An 18,234-nucleotide genomic window follows, 5' to 3' on the forward strand; every position below is an offset into this window, starting at 1 on the left:
GGGGATCCTGCTGGGATGGGGGAAACTGGGATCAGGGGATCCCATTGGGATTCAGGGTGTCCCACTGGGATTTGGGTACCTTGAGCCACTGCTTTTCCATGTGGGAATTGCTGCAATGGGGATCCCAGAGGGACTGGGGGGATCCCAGAGGGATTGGGGGGATCCCAGAGGGATTGGGGGGATCCCAGAGGGGGATTTGGGAATGGGGTGATCCCAGAAGGATTTGGGATGCAGGGATACCTTCAGCCACTGCTTTTCCGTGAGGGAATCGCTGTAATGGGGATCCCAGAGGGGAATTTGGGATATGGGGATACCTTCAGCCACTGCTTTTCCGTGAGGGAATCGCTGTAATGGGGATCCCAGAGGGACTGGGGGGATTCCAAAGGGATTGGGGGGATCCCAGAGGGGGATTTGGGAATGGGGTGATCCCAGAAGGGAATTTGGGATGCAGGGATACCTTGAGCCACTGCTTTTCCGTGAGGGAATCGCTGTAATGGGGATCCCAGAGGGGAATTTGGGATGCAGGGATACCTTGAGCCACTGCTTTTCCGTGAGGGAATCGCTGTAATGGGGATCCCAGAGGAATTGGGGTGATCCCAGAGGGGAATTTGGGATATGGGGATACCTTGAGCCACTGCTTTTCCGTGAGGGAATCGCTGTAATGGGGATCCCAGAGGGACTGGGGGGATTCCAAAGGGACTGGGGGGATCCCAGAGGGGGATTTGGGAATGGGGTGATCCCAGAAGGGAATTTGGGATGCAGGGATACCTTGAGCCACTGCTTTTCCGTGAGGGAATCGCTGTAATCCACCTCCTTGCGGTGCCGGGAGCCGCGGCCGAACATCTTCTCCTCCTCCTCCTCGCAGGTGAGACGCTCGACCTCCGCGTCGTCCTTCAGGATCCACGAGGGCAGCTCGTCCTCCTCCATCAGCCGCGGCTTCCGCTTCGGGTTCCGGGCCTCCTCCCGCCGCCGGTCCAGGTCCATGCGCTGGGAACGAGGGAATGGGGTCAGGAATGGGATCCCAGGGAATGGGGTCAGGAATGGGATCCCAGAGATCCCAGGGAATTGGGGTTCCGGGCCTCCTCCCGCCGCCGGTCCAGGTCCATCCGCTGGGAATGAGGGAATGAGGGAATGGGATCAGTAATGGGATCAGTAATGGGATCAGTAATGGGATCAGTAATGGGATCAGTAATGGGGTCAGTAATGGGATCCCAGAGATCCCAGGAATTGGGGTTCCGGGCCTCCTCCCGCCGCCGGTCCAGGTCCATCCGCTGGGAATGAGGGAATGAGGGAATGGGATCAGTAATGGGGTCCCAGAGATCCCAGGGAATTGGGGTTCCGGGCCTCCTCCCGCCGCCGGTCCAGGTCCATCCGCTGGGAATGAGGGAATGAGGGAATGGGATCAGTAATGGGATCAGTAATGGGATCAGTAATGGGATCCCAGAGATCCCAGGGAATGGGGTCACTAATGGGATCCCAGAGATCCCAGGAATTGGGGTTCCGGGCCTCTTCCCGCCGCCGGTCCAGGTCCATCCGCTGGGAATGAGGGAATGGGGTCAGTAATGGGATCAGTAATGGGGTCAGTAATGGGATCCCAGGAATTGGGGTTCCGGGCCTCTTCCCGCCGGCGATCCAGGTCCATGCACTGGGAATGAGGGAATGGGGTCAGGAACGGGATCCCAGGGATCCCAGGGAATTGGGATGGGATCCCAGGAATTGGGATGGGGTCCCACGGAATTGGGGTTCCGGGCCTCTTCCCGCCGCCAGTCCAGGTCCATGCGCTGGGAATGAGGGAATGGGGTCTCCTCCCCCCAAATCCCATCCCGGGCTTTCCGGGCACGGACATTCCCTGTGGGAACAAGGACAGAGACCCCCCTCCCCTCCCTCTCCCTCGTCCTCCCTCTCCCTCCTCCTCCTCACAGACCCCTCAAACCCCCACCCTGCTCTTCCTCACCCTTTTCTTCCCCCCAGACCCCCCCATCCCTTCCCTCCTCCTCGGGAAATCTTCCTCTTCCTCCTCCTTGTCTCCTCCTCTGCTCTTCCTCTTCCTCCCCCTCCTTTTCCTCCTGCCCTTCCTCTTCCTCCCCCTCCTTTTCCTCCTGCCCTTCCTCCTCTCCTCCTCCTGCTCTTCCTCCTGCTAATCCTCCTCTCTTTCTCTTCCTCCTCCTTTTCCTCCTCCTCCTCCTCCTCTTCTTCCTCTTCCTGCTCTTCCTCCTCTCTTTCTCCTCCTCCTCCTTTTCCTCCCCCTCCTCTTCTTCCTCCTCCTCCTCCTCCTTTCTTCCTCCTCCTGCTCTTCCCCCTCCTCCTTCTCTTCCTCCTCCTCCTGCTCTTCCTCCTCCTGCTCTTCCTCCTCCTGCTCTTCCTCCTCCTTTTCCTCCTCTTCTTCCTCCTCCTCCTCTTCTTCCTCCTCCTGCTCTTCCCCCTCCTCCTTCTCTTCCTCCTCCTGCTCTTCCTCCTCCTCCTCCTTTTCCTCCTCCTCTCTTTCTCCTCCTCCTCCTCCTTTTCTTCCTCCTCCTCCTCCTTTTCCTCCTTCCTCCTCCTCCTCCTCCTCTCTCCCTCTCCCCTCTCCCTCCTCCTCCTCCCTCACCATGAAGAGGTCGAACTCCTCCTCGTGCCGGGCGATCATCTGGTTCACGGTCTCGTCATCGGGCACCTCGTCCTCCTCCTGCAACAGCAAATCCGGGGATTGGACCCTCGGGAGGAGCCGCCCCGGGACCCCCCCGGGACCCCCCGACGCTCGGCGGGACCCCCAAAATTGGGGCCAATTCCCTGCGTTTTGGGGCCGCTCCGGCCGCAAACCCGGGGGCCCTTCGGCTCCTCCCCGGGGCCTTTCGGGGCCTTTCGCTCATTTTGGGGCATTTCTGTGCATTTCTCTCATTTTTGGGGCATTTTTGTGCATTTTCGCTCATTTTTGGGGGGCTCTCAGTGCACTTTGGGTATTTTTGTATGTTTTGCTCATTTTTGAGGCATTTTTGTGCTTTTCGCTCATTTTTGGGGGGCTCTCAGTGCACTTTGGGTATTTTTGTACGTTTTGCTCATTTTTGAGGCATTTTTGTGCATTTTCGCTCATTTTTGGGGTGATCTCAGGGCATTTGGGCCATTTTTGTACGTTTCGCTCATTTTTGGGGAATTTTTGTGCCTTTTTGCTCATTTTTGGGGGGCTCTCAGTGCACTTTGGGGCATTTTTGTACATTTTGCTCATTTTGGGGGCATTTTTGTGCATTTTTGCTCATTTTTGGGGTGATCTCAGGGCATTTTAGGGCGTTTTCCTGCATTTTGGGGCATTTTCCTGCATTTTGCTCATTTTTGGGGCATTTTTGTGCTTTTTGCTCATTTTTGGGGTGCTCTCAGTGCATTTTAGGGTGTTTTCCTGCATTTTGGGGCATTTTCCTGCATTTTGCTCGTTTTGGGGGCATTTTTGTACGTTTTGCTCATTTTTGGGGCATTTTTGTGCATTTTGGTCATTTTTGGGGGGCTCTCAGCGCATTTTGGGGCATTTTTGTGTGTTTTCACTCATTTTTGGGTGGTTTCCTCATTTTGGGGCATTTTTGTGGATTTTTGCTCATTTTTGGGTGCTCTCAGCCCACTTTGGGACGTTTTCACTCATTTTAGGGTGGTTTCCTCATTTTGGGGTGGTTTCCTCATTTTGGGGTGTTTTAGTGAGTTCTCAACTCATTTTTGGGGTGGTCTCAGTGTTTTCACTCATTTTTGGGTGGTTTCCTCATTTTGGGGCATTTTTGTGGATTTTTGCTCATTTTTGGGTGCTCTCAGCCCATTTTAGGGCATTTTCATGCATTTTCACTCATTTTTGGGGTGGTTTCCTCATTTTGGGGTGTTTTAGTCTGTTCCCACTCATTTTTAGGTGTTTTCCCCATTTTGGGGCATTTTCATGTGTTCTCACTCATTTTTGGGTGGTTTCCTCATTTTTGGGGCGTTTTCCTTCATTTTTGGGGTGGTCTCAGCACGTTTTGGGGATTTTTTGTGCGTTTTGCTCATTTTTGGTGCTTTTTCGCTCATTTTTGGGCGTTTTCCTGCATTTTCACTCATTTGTGGGCGGTGTCCTCATTTTGGGGTGGTTTCCTCATTTTGAGGTGTTTTAGTGAGTCCTCAACTCATTTTTGGGGTGGTCCCAGTGTATTTCCCCCATTTTGGGGCATTTCCACGTGTTTTTACACATTTTTGGGTGGTTTCCTCATTTTGGGGCATTTTCACTCGTTTTTGGGTGATTTCAGACTGTTTTTCCCCAATTCGGGCTGTTTTAACTCATTTTTGGGTGGTTTCAGTGTGTTTTCCTCATTTTGGGGCCTTTTAGTGTGTTCTCACTCATTTTTGGGTGCTTTCAGAGTGTTTTGCCCATTTTGGGGGTGTTTTGGGCTGGCTTTGCTCCTTTTTGGGTGGTTTTGCTGCGTTTTGTCCACTTTGGGTTGGTTTAGGGGTGGTTTTGTTCCTTTCTGGGCAGTTTCAGAGTATTTGGGGTGTTTTCATGCGTTTTGCTCATTTTTTTGGTGCTCCAGTGTTGCTTTTGCTCATTTTTGGATGTTTTCAGCTCATTCTGGGGCATTTTTAGCTGGTTTTTGGGCCCTTTGGTGCAGTTTTACCTCATCTCTGGGTGGTTTTCTCTCCCTTTTGCCTCATTCCACTCTGGTTTTCTCATTTTTTGTGCCTTCAGGCTGGGTTTTTTTTTTCTCATTTTTGACAGCTTTTAACCCATTTTTACTCATTTTTGCCTGTTTTGGGGCCACCTCAGTTCACTTTGGCCGTTTCAGGCCATTTTAACCTAATTTTTGGCTGTTTTCAGCACATTATTGCCCATTTCCAGGCTGCTTTCATCTCACTTTTGGCACTTTCAGGCGGGTTTTGACTCATTTTTGTCTGTTCTCAGCCCGTTTTTACCCGATTTTTGCCCGTTTCTGTGCTGTTTTACCTCATTTTGTTTATTCCCAGGCAGGTTTGTTTTCATTTTTTTCATTTCCCAGCCTATTTTAGCCCATTTTGAACAACTTCAGGGCCATTTTTTCCTCATTTTTGGCTGTTTCTGTGCCACTTTTAACCCCCTTTTCCTATTTCTGGGGCAAATTTATTCTCATTTTTGGTTGCTTTTCCTCACTTTTGTCCATTCTCTCCCACTTTTTGCCCTTTTCTCTCATTTTTCTCCCCCTTTGGCCACTCTGGGGCTGCTTTATTCTCATTTTTTAATTTCTTTTCCTGATTTCTGTGCCTTTTTTCTCCCCCTTTGCCTCCTCTGGGGCCGTTTTTTCTCATTTTTCTCCCCCTTTGGCTGTTCCTGGGGCCACTTTACTCTCATTTTTTGATGTTTTCTCTCATTTTTGGCCACTTTTCCTCACTTTTCTCCCTCTTTGGCTGTTCCTGGGGCCACTTTACTCTCATTTTTTGATGTTTTCTCTCATTTTTGGCCACTTTTCCTCACTTTTCTCCCTCTTTGGCTCTTTCTGGGGCCATTTCTCCTCATCTTTCTGCCCGTTTGGCTGCTCTGGGACCATTTTCTCCTCATTTCTGGCCCTTTCTCTCTCTCTCTCTCCTCTTCTGGGGCTGTTTTTCCTCACTTTTCTCTCCCTCTGGGGCTGTTGTTCCTCACTTTTCTCCCCATTCCTGTCTCTCTCTCCCCATTCCTGGCCATTCTTCTCTCTCTCTCCCCCTTTGGGGCTGTTTTTCCTCACTTCTCTCCCTGTTTGGTTATTTCTGGGGCTGTTTTTTCCCATTCCTGGCCATTCCTCTCCCCCTCTGGGACCATTCCTGTCTCTCTCTCTCCCCCTCTGGGGCTGGTTTTCCTCTCTCTCCCCCCATTCCAGGCCATTCCTGTCTCTCTCTCCCCCTTTGAGGCCATTCCTGCCTCTTTCTCCCCCTTTGGAACTGTTTTTCCTCACTTTTCTCCCCATTCCTGTCTCTCTGTCTGTCCCTGGTGTCTGTGCCTGCGGCGTGGCGGGAGGATTGTCAGGGCGTGGGGACTGAAGGGCCCCCCTCACCTCTGGGGCAGTTTTTCCTCACTTTTCTCCCCATTCCTGTCTCTCTCTCCCCATTCCTGTCTCTCTCTGTCCCTGTCCCTGGTGTCTGTGCCTGTCCCATGGCAGGAGGATTGTCAGGGCGTGGGGACTGAAGGGCCCCGCTCACCTCTGGGGCAGTTTTTCCTCTCTCTCTCCCCCTCTGGGGCAGTTTTTCCTCTCTCTCTCCCCCTTTGGGGCAGTTTTTCCTCTCTCTCTCTCCATCCCTGTCCCTGTCCCTGGTGTCTGTGCCTGCGGCGTGGCGGGAGGATTGTCAGGGCGTGGGGACTGAAGGGCCCTGCTCACCTCTGGGGCAGTTTTTCCTCACTTTTCTCCCCATTCCTGTCTCTCTCTCCCCATTCCTGTCTCTCTCTCCCCATTCCTGTCTCTCTGTCCCTGTCCCTGGTGTCTGTGCCTGTCCCATGGCGGGAGGATTGTCAGGGCGTGGGGACTGAAGGGCCCCGCTCACCTCTGGGGCTGTTTCTCCTCACTTTTCTCCCCCTCTGGGGCAGTTTTTCCTCACTTTTCTCCCCATCCCTGGCCATTCCTGTCTCTCTCTCCCCATTCCTGTCTCTCTGTCTGTCCCTGGTGTCTGTGCCTGTCCCATGGGTGGGAGGATTGTCAGGGCGTGGGGACTGAAGGGCCCCGCTCACCTCTGGGGCAGTTTTTCCTCACTTTTCTCCCCCTCTGGGGCAGTTTTTCCTCTCTCTCTCCCCCTTTGGGGCAGTTTTTCCTCTCTCTCTCTCCATCCCTGTCCCTGTCCCTGGTGTCTGTGCCTGTCCCATGGCGGGAGGATTGTCAGGGCGTGGGGACTGAAGGGCCCCGCTCACCTCTGGGGCAGTTTTTCCTCTCTCTCTCCCATTCCTGTCTCTCTCTCTGGGGCAGTTTTTCCTCACTTTTCTCCCCCTCTGGGGCAGTTTTTCCTCTCTCTCTCTCCATCCCTGTCCCTGTCCCTGGTGTCTGTGCCTGCGGCGTGGCGGGAGGATTGTCAGCACGTGGGGACTGAAGGGCCTCGCTCACCTCTGGGGCAGTTTTTCCTCTCTCTCTCCCCCTTTGGGGCAGTTTTTCCTCTCTCTCTCTCCATCCCTGTCCCTGTCCCTGGTGTCTGTGCCTGCGGCGTGGTGGGAGGATTGTCAGGACATGGGGACTGAAGGGCCCCGCTCACCTCTGGGGCAGTTTTTCCTCACTTTTCTCCCCATTCCTGCCTGTCTCTCCCCCTCTGGGGCTGTTTCTGTCCCTGTCCCTGGTGTCTGTGCCTGTCCCATGGGCGGGAGGATTGTCAGGGCGTGGGGACTGAAGGGCCCCCCTCACCTCTGGGGCAGTTTTTCCTCACTTTTCTCCCCCTCTGGGGCAGTTTTTCCTCACTTTTCTCCCCCTCTGGGGCAGTTTTTCCTGCCTGTCTCTCCCCATCCCTGTCCCTGTCCCTGGTGTCTGTGCCTGCGGCGTGGCAGGAGGATTGTCAGGACGTGGGGACTGAAGGGCCCCGCTCACCTCTGGGGCAGTTTTTCCTCACTTTTCTCCCCATTCCTGCCTCTCTCTCCCCATTCCTGTCTCTCTCTGTCCCTGTCCCTGGTGTCTGTGCCTGCGGCGTGGTGGGAGGATTGTCAGGACGTGGGGACTGAAGGGCCCCCCTCACCTCTGGGGCAGTTTTTCCTCACTTTTCTCCCCATTCCTGCCTGTCTCTCCCCCTCTGGGGCTGTTCCTGTCCCTGTCCCTGGTGTCTGTGCCTGTCCCATGGCGGGAGGATTGTCAGGGCGTGGGGACTGAAGGGCCCCCCTCACCTCTGGGGCAGTTTTTCCTCACTTTTCTCCCCCTCTGGGGCAGTTTTTCCTGCCTCTCTCTCCCCATTCCTGTCTCTCTGTCTGTCCCTGGTGTCTGTGCCTGCGGCGTGGCGGGAGGATTGTCAGGGCGTGGGGACTGAAGGGCCCCGCTCACCTTTAGCGGTGCTTCCTCCGCGTCAGCGCCCAGGCACAGGGAGGAGGCAGCGGGGGGGAAGCTGCCACTGCCCGCGCTCTGTCTGCTCTGTGGATAAACACAGGGATTCAGTCTCCAGGGCTGCAGCGATCCAGCACCTTCATCCCGACGCTGCTCCCGCACAAAAACCTCCGCACATGCTCCTCCTCCTGCCTCTGGGGGACGGGGGGCTGGGTTTGGGCTCAGTTTGGGCTATTTTGCTTTTTTTAATTTTTTTTTTTGTGGTGGTGGCTCCTGAATTTCCCCAGAATTTCCCCTCTCCTTGAGGAATCTTTTTTTTTTGTGGTGGTGGCTCCTGAATTTCCCCAGAATTTCCCCTCTCCTTGAGGAATCTTTTTTTTTTTGTGGTGGCTCCTGAATTTCCCCAGAATTTCCTCTCTCCTTGAGGAATCTTTTCTCACTCCCCTCTCCTTGAGGAATCTTTTCTCACTCCCTCTCCTTGAGGAAATCTTTTTTTTGTGGTGGTTCCTGAAATCCCCAGAACTTCCTCTCCTTGAGGAAATCTTTTCTCACTCCCCTCTCCTTGAGGAATCTTTTTTTTTTTTGTGGTGATGGCTCCTGAATTTCCCCAGAATTTTCTCTCCTCGAGGAATCTTTTCTCACTCCCCTCTCCTTGAGGTAATCTTTTCTCACTCCCCTTCTTCAGGAAATCTTTTCTCACTCCCCTCTCCTTGAGGAAATCTTTTCTCACTCCCCTCTCCTTGAGGAATCTTTTCTCACTCCCCTCTCCTTGAGGAAATCTTTTCTCGCTCGCCTCCTTGAGGAAATCCTTTTTTTTTGTGGTGGTGGCTCCTGAATCCCCCAGAATTCCCCCTCTCCTGGAGGAATCCTTTTCCCCCCTCCTGGAGGAATCCTTTTCCCCCCTCCTGGAGGAATCCTTTTGCCCCCTCCTGGAGGAATCCTGCCCCCCTCACCTCGTCCTGCTCCTCGTGCTCCAGGATGGCCTGCAGGAAGGCTCGGCGCTCGTGGCTGGAGGATTTCTGGTCGAACATCCCCGCCTGGATCACCTTCTGGTCCACGTTGAGCTTGTACTTGGCAGCTGCCAGGATCTTCTCCTCCACGCTGTTGACGGTGCAGAGGCGAAGGACCCGCACCTCGTTCTGCTGCCCGATGCGGTGGGCGCGGTCCTGGGCCTGCAGGTCCTGGGGCAAAGGGGCAGCCGTGGGCAAAGGGGGCCCAAAACCCCGGGGGTTATCCCCAGAACCCACAGGGGAGGTGTGGGGATGAGCCCTGAGGGAGCTCAGGGGTGACAAGGATCACCAGTCCCATGTACGGCCTGGGAGAAGGGGCAGCCGTGGGCAAAGGGGGCCCAAAACCCCGGGGTTTATCCCCAAAACCCACAGGAGGCACTCAGGGATCCCCAAGGATCCCATAATGGGATCACCAGACCCATGTAGGGCTATGATCAAGGGGGTCCAAAATCCTGAGATCTGGCCCCAAAACCCACGGGAGAGGTGTGGGATGAGCCCTGAGGGAGCTCAGGGGTGACAAGGATCCCATAATGGGATCACCAGACCCATGTAGGGCCTGTGGGAAGGGGCAGCCGTGGGCAAAGGGGACCCAAAACCCCGAGGTTCAGCCTCAAAACCCATGGGGGAGGTGTGGGATGAGCCCTGAGGGAGCTCAGGGGTGACAAGGATCACCAGACCCATGTAGGGCCCGTGGGAAGGGGCAGCAGTGGGCAAAGGGGGCCCAAAATCCCGGGGTTCAGCCTCAAAACCCACGGGAGGCACTCAGGGATCCCAAAGGATCCCATAATGGGATCACCAGACCCATGTAGGGCCTGTGGGAAGGGGCAGCCGTGGGCAAAGGGGGCCCAAAACCCCGGGGGTTATCCCCAAAACCCACGGGAGGCACTCAGGGATCCCCGAGGATCCCATAATGGGATCACCAGACCCATGTAGGGCCATGACCAAGGGGGCCCAAAATCCCAGGGTTTAGCCTCAAAACCCACGGGATGCACTCAGGGATCCCCAAGGATCCCATAATGGGATAACCAGTCCCATGTAGGGCCTGTGGGAAGGGGCAGCCGTGGTCAAAGGGGGCCCAAAATCCCAGGATTCAGCCTCAAAACCCATGGGGGAGGTGTGGGGATGAGCCCTGAGGGAGCTCAGGGGTGACAAGGATCACCAGTCCCATGTAGGGCCTGTGGGAAGGGGCAGCAGTGGGCAAAGGGGGCCCAAAATCCCGGGGTTCAGCCTCAAAACCCACGGGAGGCACTCAGGGATCCCCAAGGATCCCATAATGGGATCACCAGACCCATGTAGGGCTATGATCAAGGGGGTCCAAAATCCTGAGATCTGGCCCCAAAACCCACGGGAGAGGTGTGGGGATGAGCCCTGAGGGAGCTCAGGGGTGACAAGGATCACCAGTCCCATGTAGGGCCTGTGGGAAGGGGCAGCCGTGGGCAAAGGGGGCCCAAAACCCCGAGGTTCAGCCTCAAAACCCATGGGGGAGGTGTGGGATGAGCCCTGAGGGAGCTCAGGGGTGACAAGGATCACCAGACCCATGTAGGGCCTGTGGGAAGGGGCAGCCGTGGGCAAAGGGGGCCCAAAACCCCGGGGTTCAGCCTCAAAACCCACGGGAGGCACTCAGGGATCCCAAAGGATCCCATAATGGGATCACCAGACCCATGTAGGGCCTGTGGGAAGGGGCTGTGTTAAACAAAAGGTCCCCAAAACCCTGGGTTTGTCCCCAAAACCCACAGGGGAGATGTGGGATGAGCCCTGAGGGAGCTCAGGGGTGACAAGGATCCCATAATGGGATCACCAGACCCTTGAAGGGCCTGGGGGAGGGGGCTGTGTTAACCAGAGGGTCCTAAAAACCCTGGGTTTGTCCCCAAAACCCACAGAGGGGATGTGGGATGAACCCTGAGGGAGCTCAGGGATGACACAGACCCCACAATGGGATCACCAGACCCATGTAGGGCCTGTGGTAACCAGAGGGTCCCCAAAACCCTGGGTTTGTCCTCAAAACCCACAGGGGAGGTGTGGGATGAGCCCAGAGGGAGCTCAGGGATCCCCAAGGAAAACAGGGATTCAGCAATGGGATCACCAGGACCTGCAGATCCCATCCCATGGGGCAGGGGGTTGGTTTTTAGGTCCATGGGTGAGTTTTTGGGTGGGTGGGTGGGTTTTTGGTTGGGTTTCTGGGTCACTGGGTTGTTTTCCAGATCCATGGGTGAGTTTTTGGGTGGGTTTCTGGGTCACTGGGTTGGTTTTTGGGTGGGTTTCTGTGCCAGTGAGTTGATTTTTGGGTCAGCAGGTGAGGTTTCTGGTGGCTGGGCAGGTTTCTGGGTGGGTTTCTGTGTCACTGAGTTGATTTTTGGGTCAGTAGGTGAGGTTTTGGGTCAGTAGGTGAGGTTTTGGGTCAGTAGATGAGGCTTTGGGTGGGTTTCTGTGTCCCTGGGCTGTTTTCCAGGCCCATAGGTGAGTTTTTGGGTGGGTTTCTGTGTCCCTGGGTTGGTTTTTGGGTCAGTAGGTGAGGTTTTGGGTGGGTTTCTGTGTCAGTGAGTTGATTTTTGGGTCAGCAGGTGAGGTTTTGGTGGCTGGGCAGGTGCCTGGGTGGGTTTCTGTGTCACTGGGTTGGTTTCTGGTTGGGTTTCTGTGTCCCTGGGTTGATTTTTGGGTCAGTAGGTGAGTTTTTGGGTCAGTAGGTGAGTTTCTGGTGGCTGGGCAGGTTTTTAGGTGAGGTTTTTGGTGGCTGGGCAGGTGCCTGGGTGGGTTTCTGGGTCCCTGGGTTGGTTTCTGGTTGGGTTTCTGTGTCCCTGGGTTGATTTTTGGGTCAGTAGGTGAGTTTTTGGGTCAGCAGGTGAGGTTTTTGGTGGCTGGGCAGGTGTCTGGGGTACCTGGTGCGGGTTCCAGTCGCTGTCGAAGATGATGACGGTGTCGGCCGACTGCAGGTTCAGCCCCAGCCCCCCCGCCCGGGTGCTCAGCAGGAAGATGAAATACTCTGAGCCCGGCTCGTTGAACGTCTTCAGCAGCATCCCCCGGTCCTCCGCCTTCGTCGTCCCTGCAACACACACACCCTCACCTGGGGGGCACTTGGGGGGGCCAAGGGGGTTAAATCCTGACCTGGGGGGGCTTGAGGAGGTACTTGGGGGTCTGGGTTGATTTTTGGGTTGGTTTTGGTGTTGCTCAGTTGGGTTTTGGGTTGGTTTTTGGGTGGTCAGGAGTGGAAGCCCAACCTGGGGGCTTGAGGAGGCACTTTGGGGTCCAAGGGGGTTAAACCCTGACCTGGGGGGCTCAGGGGAGGCACTTTGGGGTCCAAGGGGGTTAAATCCTGACCTGGGGGGCTCAGGAGATGATCTTTGGGGTCCAAGGGGGTTAAACCTCGACCTGGGGGGCTCAGGGAGGCACTTTGGGGTCCAAGGGGGTGTTTGAGGGGTGTTAAACCCCGACCTGGGGGGCTCAGGAGGCACTTTGGGGTCTGGGTTGATTTTTGGGTTGGTTTTTGCACCAGTCAGTTGGGTTTTGTGTCAGTTTTTGGGTCAGTGGGGGTTCAGGGTGGCACTTTGGGGTCCAAGGGGGTGTTTGAGGGGTGTTAAACCCTGACCTGGGGGGCTCAGGGAGGCACTTTGGGGTCCAAGGGGGTTAAATCCTGACCTAGGGGGCTCAGGAAGTGATCTTTGGGGTCCAAGGGGGTTAAACCTCGACCTGGGGGGCTCAGGGAGGCACTTGGGGCTCCAAGGGGGGTTTTGAGGGGTGTTAAACCCCCACCCAGGAGGCTTGAGGAGGCACTTTGGGGTCCAAGGGGACATTTGGGGGGTGTTAAATCCCAACCTGGAGGGCTCAGGGGAGGCACTTTGAGGTCCAAGGGGGTTAAATCCTGACCTGGGGGGCTCAGGGAGGCAATTTGGGGTCCAAGGGGGTTAAATCCTGACCTGGGGGGCTCAGGAGATGATCTTTGGGGTCCAAGGGGGTTAAACCCCGACCTGGGGGGCTCAGGGGAGGCACTTTGGGGATTAATCAGGAGATTAATTTTATATCTTGCTATCCACCCTGATATCTTGATCTCCACTTTGATATCTTGATATTCACATTGATGCCTTGATATCTACCTTGATACCCACTTTGATATCTTGATTTCCACCTTGATATCTTGATATCTACCTTGATACCTTGATCTCCACCCTGACACCTTGATATCTGCCCCGATATCTACTTTGATACCTTGATATCCACCTTGATATCAACTTTGATACCTTGATCTCCACTTTGATACCCACTTTGATACCTTGATCTCCACCTTGATCTCCACTTTGATATCTTGATCTCCACCTTGATACCCACTTTGATACCTTGATCTCCACCTTGATATCAACTTTGATACTTTGATACCCACTTTGATACCTCGATCTCCACCCTGATATCTACTTTGATACCTCGATCTCCACCTTGATCTCCACTTTGATACCTTGATCTCCACCTTAATACCCACCTTGATATCTTGATCTCCACCTTGACACCCACTTTGATACCTTGATCTCCACCTTAATACCCACCTTGATATCTTGATCTCCACCTTGACACCCACTTTGATACCTTGATCTCCACCTTGACACCTTGACCTCCCCCTCCACGCCCCCCTCTCCCTGACCCCCCATCCCTTGGGATCTCCAGACCTGTTCCCAGGAGCCTCCCCCTCCCACACCCCCCACCCTGGAGACCCCAAAACCCCCCCCGGGGGTCACCCACCGTCCAGCCTGAGGTATTTGAAGCCTCTGTAGGCGAAATAATCCTCCATGATGGTCATGAGGGAGGTCATCTGGCAGAAGAGCAGCACCTTGTGGTTGGTGGCCCGGAGCTTGGGCAGGATCCGGTCCAGGAGCTCGAACTTCCCGGAGGCGCGGTACAGATCCAGCCTGGAGCGGGTGGGAACGGGTCAATCCGGGGGAAAAAACGGGATTGGGGCAGTTTTGGGGGGTCCCGGGTCACCCCTGGAGCCCCTGGAGTTTGGGAATCCCCCGATCTCCCCACTGGGAACCCCCCGAATTCCCGACTCACCCCTGCACGATCCCGCCCGTGAAGCCCAAGTGCTCCGAGAAGGATTCCTGGGGTGGGGGAGAGAAAAGGGGTCAGGAACTGGCCCAGACCGGGCCTAAACCTGCCCTAAAGCCTCACCCAGGGCTGGCCAGGGCCAAGGCCCCGCTCCCTGCCCAGTTCCCTCGGGAATGGATCCCTTTGGGTGGAAAACAGAGCCATGGAAGGCCTTGGTTTGGTTCATCCCCGTCGGGTTTAATCCTGGTTTGGTTCATCCCTGTCAGGTTTAGTCCTGGTTTGGTTCATCCCTGCCAGGTTTAGTCCTGGTTTGGTTCATCCCTGCCAGGTTTAGTCCTGGTTTGGCTCATCCCTGTCAGGTTTAGTCCTGGTTTGGTTCATCCCTGTCAGGTTTAGTCCTGGTTTGGTTCATCCCTGTCAGGTTTAGTCCTGGTTTGGTTCATCCCTGTCAGGTTTAGTCCTGGTTTGGTTCATCCCTGTCAGGTTTAGTCCTGGTTTGGTTCATCCCTGCCAGGTTTAGTCCTGGTTTGGTTCATCCCTGTCAGGTTTAGTCCTGGTTTGGCTCATCCCTGTCAGGTTTAATCCTGGTTTGGTTCATCCCTGTCAGGTTTAATCCTGGTTTGGTTCATCCCTGTCAGGTTTAGTCCTGGTTTGGCTCATCCCTGTCAGGTTTAGTCCTGGTTTGGTTCATCCCTGTCAGGTTTAGTCCTGGTTTGGTTCATCCCTGGTTGGTTTATCCCTGTTCTGGTCCATCCCAGGTTGGTTTATCCCTGTTTTTGTCCCTCCCAGGATGGTTTATCCCTGTTCTGGCCTATCCAGGTTGAGTTTATCCCTGGTTTTGTCCCTCCCAGGTTGGTTTATCCCTGGTTTTGTCCCTCCCAGGTTGGTTTATCCCTGGTTTTGTCCCTCCCAGGTTGGTTTATCCCTGGTTTTGTCCCTCCCAGGTTGGTTTATCCCTGGTTTTGTCCATCCCAGGTTGGTCCATCCCTGGTTTTGTCCATCCCAGTTTGGTCCATCCCTGGTTTTGTCCATCCCAGTTTGGTCCATCCCTGTTTTTGTCCATCCCAGTTTGGTTCATCCCTGTTTTTATCCCTCCCAGGATGGTTTATCCCTGTTTTTGTCCCTCCCAGGATGGTTTATCCCTGTTTTTATCCATCCCAGGTTGGTTTATCCCTGTTTTTGTCCCTCCCAGGTTGGTTTTATCCCTGTTTTTGTCTATCCCAGGTTGGTTTTATCCCTGTTTTTGTCCCTCCCAGGATGGTTTCTCCCTGTTCTGGCCCATCCCTGCCCCGAGGAGGCCCCACCTCGATGTGCTGGAACATGTAGGGGTGGTTGCAGATCTTCCTCAGCTGCATGATCGTGTTCATCAGGGTCTTGGTGCCGCCTTTGCCCTGCGGGGAACGGCCCAGGCCGGGTTAAAATCCGGGATGGGGGTGGATCCCCCTCCCCACCCGCCCTCCCAGCATTCCCAGGAATTCCCTGGCAGCCCCCTCAGAGCCCACCAAAGGTTTTTAGGGCACCTCCAGGTCCCCTGGAGGGGGGAGCAGAGGCTGCTCTGACCCAGCTGGTTCGGGGGAGCGGAGCCGGAAAATTGGGAATTTTGGTTTGGAAAACGGGGAATTCCGGCTTTTCCTCTGGACCCAAACGCCTCTTTCCCACTTTTCCACCATTCCATCCTCCTCACACACCCACTGGGGGCTTTGAGGAGCCACCTGGAGCCTTGGGGATCCATGGGATTGTCCTCATGGATCATCTGGAGCTGCGTCGGGGGGGCCCGAGCTCAGCCCACCCCCCTCCCTTGGCTTCCAAAGGGGGCTCCAGGGCCACTTCCAATTGATCCAGGGCCACTTCCAATTGATCCAGGGCCACTTCCAATTGATCCAGGGCCACTTCCAATTGATCCAGGGCCACTTCCAACCCCTCCAGGGCCACCTCCAACTGATCCAGGGCCACTTCCAATTGATCCAGGGCCACTTCCAATTGATCCAGGGCCACTTCCAATTGATCCAGGGCCACTTCCAATTGATCCAGGGCCACTTCCAACCCCTCCAGGGCCACTTCCAATTGATCCAGGGCCACTTCCAATTGATCCAGGACCACTTCCAATTGATCCAGGGCCACCTCCCACAGCTCCAGGGCCACTTCCAATTGATCCAGGGCCACTTCCAACCCCTCCAGGGCCACTTCCAACTGCTCCAGGGCCACCTCCAACTGATCCAGGGCCACTTCCAAATGATCCAGGGCCACTTCCAATTGATCCAGGACCACTTCCAACTGATCCAGGGCCACTTCCAATTGATCCAGGGCCACTTCCAATTGATCCAGGGCCACTTCCAACCCCTCCAGGACCACATCCCACAGCTCCAGGGCCACTTCCAATTGATCCAGGGCCACTTCCAATTGATCCAGGGCCACTTCCAACTGATCCAGGGCCACTTCCAATTGATCCAGGGCCACTTCCAATTGATCCAGGGCCACCCCCAGCCCCTCCAGTGTCATTGATGGTGACACCAAGTCCCATCCCACAGCTCCAGGGCTACTTCCAGCCCCTCCAGGGCCACTTCCAACCCCTCCAGGGCCACCTCCAGCCCCTCCAGTGCCATTAATGGTGACGCCAAGTCACATCCCACAGCTCCAGTGCCACTTCCAACTGATCCAGTGCCACTTCCAACTGCTCCAGGGCCACTTCCAACCCCTCCAGGGCCACCTCCAGCCCCTCCAGTTCCACCTCCAGCCCCTCCAGGGCCATTGATGGTGACACATTAACGTGCCCAAAACGGGGCACGGACCCACCCTGGCCACTCCCCCCCCCTGGAATTCCCAAATCCCAGCTCCAGACCTTCTTGTCCTTCTCGGAGCCGTCGGTGAGCAGGACCCCCTTGGCCTGCATGTGCCGGTACAGGACCCGCTGCAGCGCCGACATGTCGCACTTGATCACGTACTCCACCTGCCAGGACCCAAAAAAGGGTCAGTCCCCACCCCCAGAGACCCCCCAGAGCCACCCCTGGACCCCCAGAGCCACCCCAGAGCCCCTCTGGCCCCCAGAGACCCCCGGACCCCCAGAGCACCCCCCCAGACCCCCAGAGCCACCCCAGACCCCCAGAGCCGCCCCCTGAACCCCCAGAGACCCCCCTGGACCCCCAGAGAACCCCCAGACCCCCAGAGCCACCCCCGGGCCCCAAGAGCCACCCCCTGGACACCCAGAGACACCCCAAACCCACAGAGCCACCCCAGAGCCACCCCTGGACCCCCAGAGACCCCCCAGGACACCCAGAGCCATCCCCGGACCTCCAGAGCCACCCCTGGAGCCCCAGTGACCCCTCAGACCCCCAGAGCCATCCCAGACCCCCAGAGCCACCCCCAGACCCCCAGAGACCTCCCAGACCTCCAGAGCCACCCCCAGACCCCCAGAGCCATCCCTGGGCCCCCAGAGCCACCCCCCGGACCCACAGAGACCCCCCAGACCTCCAGAGCCACCCCCAGACCCCCAGAGCCACCCCATGGGTGTGTATTCCAGGGGAAGGGCAGGAATGACCCCCTGGGTGTATCCCAAGGAGGGGAAGAGCAGGAAGGACTCTCTGGGTGTATCCCAATGAAAGGGACAGCAGGAATGACCCCCTGGGTGTATCCCAGGGAGGAGAACAGCAGGAATGACCCCCTGGGTGTATCCCAGGGAGGGGAACAGCAGGAAGGACCCCCTGGGTGTATCCCAGGGAAGGGGACAGCAGGAATGACCCCCTGGGTGTATCCCAAGGTGGGGAAAGGCAGGAATGACCCCCTGGGTGTATCCCAGGATGGGGGACAGCAGGAAGGACCCCCTGGGTGTATCCCAAGGTGGGGAAAGGCAGGAATGACCCCCTGGGTGTATCTCAGGATGGGGGACAGCAGGAAAGACCCCCTGGGTGTATCCCAGGGAGGAGAACAGCAGGAAGGACCCCCTGGGTGTATCCCAAGGAGGGGGACAGCAGGAATGACCCCCTGGGTGTATCCCAATGAAAGGGACAGCAGGAATGACCCCCTGGGTGTATCCCAGGGAAGGGGACAGCAGGAATGACCCCCTGGGTGTATCCCAGGGAGGAGAACAGCAGGAAGGACCCCCTGGGTGTATCCCAGGGAGGGGAACAGCAGGAATGACCCCCTGGGTGTATCCCAGGGAAGGGGACAGCAGGAATGACCCCCTGGGTGTATCCCAGGGAGGAGAACAGCAGGAATGACCCCCTGGGTGTATCCCAAGGAGGAGAATAGCAGGAAGGACCCCCCCA

General features: G+C 56.0%; 1 protein-coding gene and 1 long non-coding RNA gene across 2 annotated transcripts in view; one reads left to right on the forward strand and one right to left on the reverse strand.

Annotated features, from left to right (window-relative positions):
* LOC127465700 (transcription activator BRG1-like) overlaps positions 1–18,234 on the reverse strand; it is a 47,958-nt gene that overhangs the window by 5,739 nt on the left and 23,985 nt on the right. The window contains 9 exon segments of the mRNA XM_051776206.1: positions 769–987; positions 2,588–2,665; positions 7,935–8,021; positions 8,888–9,115; positions 11,821–11,984; positions 13,670–13,836; positions 13,979–14,025; positions 15,277–15,363; positions 16,812–16,919. Of these exon segments, the coding sequence (XP_051632166.1) occupies positions 769–987; positions 2,588–2,665; positions 7,935–8,021; positions 8,888–9,115; positions 11,821–11,984; positions 13,670–13,836; positions 13,979–14,025; positions 15,277–15,363; positions 16,812–16,919 (1,185 nt within the window).
* Positions 14,284–14,765, forward strand: LOC127465703 (uncharacterized). Its single transcript, XR_007902326.1, has 3 exons — positions 14,284–14,455; positions 14,487–14,548; positions 14,611–14,765. It is a non-coding gene; the product is annotated as an uncharacterized LOC127465703 (long non-coding RNA).

The sequence above is a fragment of the Manacus candei genome, unplaced genomic scaffold, assembly GCF_025592945.1.
Source record: "Manacus candei isolate 608988 ecotype Guabito, Panama unplaced genomic scaffold, ASM2559294v1 h1tg000467l, whole genome shotgun sequence".
In the NCBI taxonomy this organism is placed as follows: Eukaryota; Metazoa; Chordata; class Aves; order Passeriformes; family Pipridae; genus Manacus; species Manacus candei.